This window comes from Branchiostoma lanceolatum, chromosome 3 (assembly GCF_035083965.1).
Source record: "Branchiostoma lanceolatum isolate klBraLanc5 chromosome 3, klBraLanc5.hap2, whole genome shotgun sequence".
In the NCBI taxonomy this organism is placed as follows: Eukaryota; Metazoa; Chordata; class Leptocardii; order Amphioxiformes; family Branchiostomatidae; genus Branchiostoma; species Branchiostoma lanceolatum.
The window spans coordinates 6,460,462-6,465,794 of NC_089724.1; the positions used below are offsets into that span (position 1 = coordinate 6,460,462).

Sequence of the window (5,333 nt, forward strand, 5' to 3'; positions counted from 1 at the left end):
CTCCCGTCACTTCCGCCGGAAATACGGCAATATGATATCGCCCGTCATGATCCCAATCTGCAAGCAGATGTGTGGGACCTTTAATTTTCGCTCGTCTTGTAGCATAGGCTTTTTTGTGTGTGTGGTTTCCGTCGTATTGTCTCGTCAGATTTGGCGCTAACAGAAGACAATGTTCAGAGGAATAGCAAACAGTAACACTGATATCACTGCGCGTTCTAGTTTTCAACAAATCTGGGTTTGAAACTTTCGTTCTCTGCTCTGCTCTGCTCTGCTCTGCTCTGCTCTGCTCTGCTCTGCTCTGCTCTGCTCTGCTCTGCTCTGCTCTGCTCTGCTCTGCTCTGCTCTGCTCTGCTCTGCTCTGCTCTGCTCTGCTCTGCTCTGCTCTGCTCTGCTCTGCTCTGCTCTGCTCTGCTCTGCTCTACACTATTGCAAGACCAAATTCTCTCTTGAACTGCGCTAGACTGAGGTACGGAATATGCCACACAACTTGACATGCACAAGTAATTGAAATGTAATTAAATGTATGTATTAATTTGTTATTGTCGGGACACCTGATAAATACACAAAAAGTAGGTCAAGGACCTTGCTGTGATATACTGGTAGAGTAAACAAATAAATAAATGAAAATGGACGAAGTCTGAAATCCGATTAATAAATTTTTCTGCTTGAAAAGTAATATTAGGACAATTGGAAAATAGACCGCTTAGTTTGTCCAGTAACAGATCTTGAGCGCTTAAAAAACGTTAACAGCTTCCATGACTGTTTACCAACCGTATAGTTCCGTTTACCGTTGTTTGATGTATCTGGCGAAGTATCAGCATCATCGTTAAAGGCTGATTAGATTGTGCGCCTCTCACATAAGAAATGCTGTTTATCGAGGATAAAGCTATTCAGTTTCAAACTTTCTCATTTGAATTGACTACTGGTTAACATAGATCAAAATCCTCCTAGTCCCATGATCAAGTTCTGCAGAAGCACACCTAGCGGATTACGCCGATGGTGCAGCCTTTGAGAAAGTCGAAGGGGAAAACTCAAGTACAAAGAAATGTCGTTCGAGAAAGACAACGAAGTTCGGGATGATACAAAGTACGGACGTCTTTGCAGTATAAAAGTATCTGCATGCGAAGTAATGCAGTTCGAGTTGATAATGGAAACAGGCACATCGACGTCTCAAAAAGACGCATGTTTGTCGATCATTAAAACTGCGGAGTGTTGTTCTGTGTTTATCTTTAGTGTGCGCACTTATATCTTCCTTCGTGTCTTTCAAATTGCATAACCACATCAATCAATCGATCGATCACTCAATCGACAAATCAATCCAACTTTATTGCACGATGATTGTCGGTCAGTCAATTTGCCACGACTCACTAAGAAAATTCACCAAATAACAAATCTAAAAGAAATATTGCCCTATCCAGTAAACAATATAGCTGTTACATACAATATGTGCTACTCAACATTTAATAGGTATGTAAAACAACGCATCGCATCGTGTTTCCCGGCCCCATGGGACACGCGAACACAATCTTTTTGTTTGTTTATTTGAAAGACCTCCATTAGTGACAGTACTTGCTACATACTTCAATACTCTTCTTGGAGTCGTAATTATAACAAACACATTGAATTCGTCTATAGCCCTTTTACTTGGTAAAAACGCGTGGGTAAACCTATAAACCTGTCCTATTTACACACTAGAGACCGCGAAGTGACTTGGAACTCCCAACTGCGACTGCGGTGTGACAACGAACTGCAGTCTTGCCTCGCTTTGAATCATGACCAACTCGCACAAAAGGGCGCATCTTTTTAAAAGATACCGAAACATTATAAATGGCATAAAGCTTTTGAGATAACAAACAAATTTCCGAATTTGCCCCAGGTGCACTGATTTGCATGTGACCCCTGAGTATTGCTCGGGGTCGACTTCATGGATTTACACACACAACAAGATTCGCAACATAAAAAGATGTTGCCATGGCGACGGTGGTCTCTGTTAACGTTTTCGTTTTTAGCCCACATGCAAATAAGGACCTCGCATAATTTGGCATAAATCATATCAGTCGATCACCTTCTCTACCAAAATAACACAAGTTCTCCAATGTATGAAAATCTTGTTTTCACAAAAAAAGATATCGTACCATTTCCTCATAAATTATGTAAATGAGGCCCTCTATGCAAGATTTGTGTCTAATAGTGGCCACATTTACTTAACTTCCAAATGGTGCAAACATGAAATCCCCATCATTTACCACTATGGATTTATAGTATTTTGTCATTAATAATGCAAATTAAGTATCAATTTGCATAATTGATATCTATAGATATTTATCTCTTACTCAGTTACATATGTCATGTGTTTGAGAGTCCTATGATAGAATGCAGCTGATTTATTAACTGTCCTCATTAATTATGCAAATCAGATATTGATTTGCATAATTGGCATATGATTATGTAAATCATCACTTAAGCTATCTACACACCAAAATTTATGATGATCCGTCATCCCCTTCTTGCGTTATTCTCTTTCAAAGTTTGAGTCAAAATCAGCTCCTGCAGTTCCAAAAAAAGCCGCTAGGGGGTCCAAATCTACAGGACATATTTTCCTAACAAAGAGCTATCCACCACTAAAAAATCATGACTATAGCATGTTCAGAAGATGAGATTTGAAGTGAAAGTTCCCCTGCAGTACCATAGAAAGTCGCTAGGGGGCCCAAAATCCAATCATTACAAGGTCTCCCACAGACCTACCCACTTACAAAATATGAAGACAATACATCCAGGCATTCTGGAGTTATCGTCCCATGGACTTTCACATTCCTGTACAATTCCTAGAATTCTTGCAATCTGCACACAATATAGTAAAAATTTGGCTCGCCCCTGAGTCGTCGCCAAAAAGGCAACTTGACGATTGAGTAAGTCTTCCCCTTTCCTCTATTTCTCTTCCAGATACTTTTTCCTTTCCTCAAGCTTCTTGTATGTTTGCTTAACATGGACAACTACATGAGCAAGCATCTGAAAAGTCTCGTCGTCAGATTTCCCGCCGTTGCTCTCGCGAGAGAAGTCTCCTTCCTCGACGACTTCTTTGTTTCCGATGACTCCCCCCTTCTCCTGCCAGTTAGCCACGATCAGCTTCTCGTAGTTGACGTGGAAGACAAACTTCACAAAGAGTTCGGTCTCCACACCGCTGTTTTCGAGCAGATGTGCGTTGTCACGTATGATTTCCTCAGCCTTCAGATCCAGAGGGTGCATGATGTATAACAGAAACTTTCGCCATCTTGTTAGCATACGAACACCTTCATCCGTCGTCTCCGGGTCCCTCCATTTCTTCTCGGCTTCTTGGAGAAATTTCACCAGGTTGTCGTGGCCCTGAAGGGCTTCTTTATAGCTCATTTGATTTGCCAGTCTGTTCCCATACAAAGGACCGTACAGCTGGGAAAGTTGGTTGTTGACATACTTCAGCTTGTTTCTGCGAAGCTCAAGATCTTTGCTCTTCTCGTTCTGGTACAGCAAGGTTCCGATTCCTACGGCAATCGAGATGGCCTGCCACGGGAGGTCCTTCCAATGGAACCGCGCCTGTCATGAGGGTAAAGTGACAAGATGTAGTTAAATCATGCCCAGGGGGTGGGGGCTGTCTCTCAGTTTCGCCCGATTAGCTCACGACGTCTGTTACCAGGTCCCGGGTTGATTTTAAGGCCGAGTTAAAGTCACCCCAGGACCCGGCTGTGCACTAAAATAGCCCGGCAATATATGTACCAAATATGTTTGAACAACATTTGTACCATCATGGTCATATTTCGTTTTTTATGCCTCGACAAACTTCTAATATGTTCCAAAACCATTATTTTCAAAGAACATGTGCATGATAGGTTCGGTTGTTTGCTAACTTGCTTGTCAACTCTCCAGAAACGCATTAGATATAATGTATTATGTATATATATATTTGTGTTTGTGTGTGTTTGTGTGTGTTTGTGTGTGTGTGTGTTTCTATGTGTGTGTTTCTCCGTGTTTGTGTGTGTGTGACTGTCACATGCGCACAATGTGTGTGTGTGTGTGTTTATTTTTTGTGTGTTTAGAAACTGATTGAAACATTAGCACATTACCTCATCTTTAGTTGTCTCCGCTGTTGTCGTCATCCAGCGCCTGTGCTCGGACCGGAGGGTAAGTGTTGAAGCCGCCGCGGCCAGTCTGCTGGTCTGCAACCGCCTCAGGTGTCGCCAAAGTAAGGCAGCCGAGAGAGCCATGCTTAAACACCTTATCTAAAGATAAAAGGAAATAGAATCAACGCCTGAAACATATTTAGAGCAGAGCACAATGGGTGTTCACACTTCAGCAATGACAATAATGACAATGAAGTTTATTGCATTTTCATGTCCCATTGGGGCTACATGCAGTACGTTAGATACAAGAGTGAAACTATGCTATGTTCTATTTCTACACAAAGTGTACCTCGTTTTCTATGCTGTTCTTCGGACCGGAGTTTCTTTTTATGATTTCGTGGGTAGGCCGAAAAAATACTACAATCTATAGGCTTTTCGGGAAATTAGAAAACACATCTCTAGATCTGCACAGCTTATAATGACCATCAACGAACAATAGGGAGCAAAGTTCGTGAGTGTGACAACCACGAATTCCGGCGTATCACCGTGTACCTTAATCGAACCGCCAAGTTGACTTGACTTTGACACTTTGACTGAAACCTTACGGCCTTAATTAAGCACAGTAAAGGGAATGTGCCAAATTCAGTACAGATGAGGACAGAAAAACACAAGTAGAGGTTTCAACTCACCTTTGTAGTGCTCAGACGTGTACGAGATGGGGTGTCAGGTAGCTCGCGTGGCTAGAAGTGCTTCTTGGATGGAAATGCCTCGAGGTTGAATATATAAATGGGTAGACCAGGAAGAAATTGGCTACGTATATAGCACCGGATTCTACTTAATGATGGTTAACAGTTAGGCCACGCTCTCTAAAAAAAATGACAGAAAAAAAGAAAATGCATAACTCAGAGGAAACGAAAAATTGCTCTTTGAACTATGAACACCTTTTGTATAACGTAATGCTCTACCTGGATCAAAGCACCTTTGAACTTTGAACATGGCCGTTCCTTTGGTAAACAGTTCATTCTCATATTTGGACGCCAACGATGCAAACGTGCAGGTAGAGAGGGAGGGGCCAGAATGTTTTTGGAACGTAGCAAAATACATCTTTTGAAATCTAAATGACGCAGGTCGCACGTAAGGACACTGAGGGTTTGTTTCTTCTACGGTTAAGAACGTCGAGCTTCATCGCGAAACAAATCTACTTTTGTGTAGCGTGCGTAGTCCAGTGGTTAGCGATCT

General features: G+C 41.9%; 1 protein-coding gene across 1 annotated transcript; it reads right to left on the reverse strand.

Annotated features, from left to right (window-relative positions):
* Positions 1-2,928: 2,928 nt before the first annotated feature.
* Positions 2,929-5,056, reverse strand: LOC136429264 (uncharacterized). The gene is made up of 3 exons (XM_066419126.1): positions 4,784-5,056; positions 4,098-4,253; positions 2,929-3,570 (listed from the first exon to the last, which is right to left on the reverse strand). Exons 2-3 carry the CDS (start codon positions 4,236-4,238, stop codon positions 2,929-2,931), a joined length of 783 nt encoding a protein of 260 aa, XP_066275223.1. The 5' UTR covers positions 4,239-4,253; positions 4,784-5,056.
* Positions 5,057-5,333: the final 277 nt, after the last annotated feature.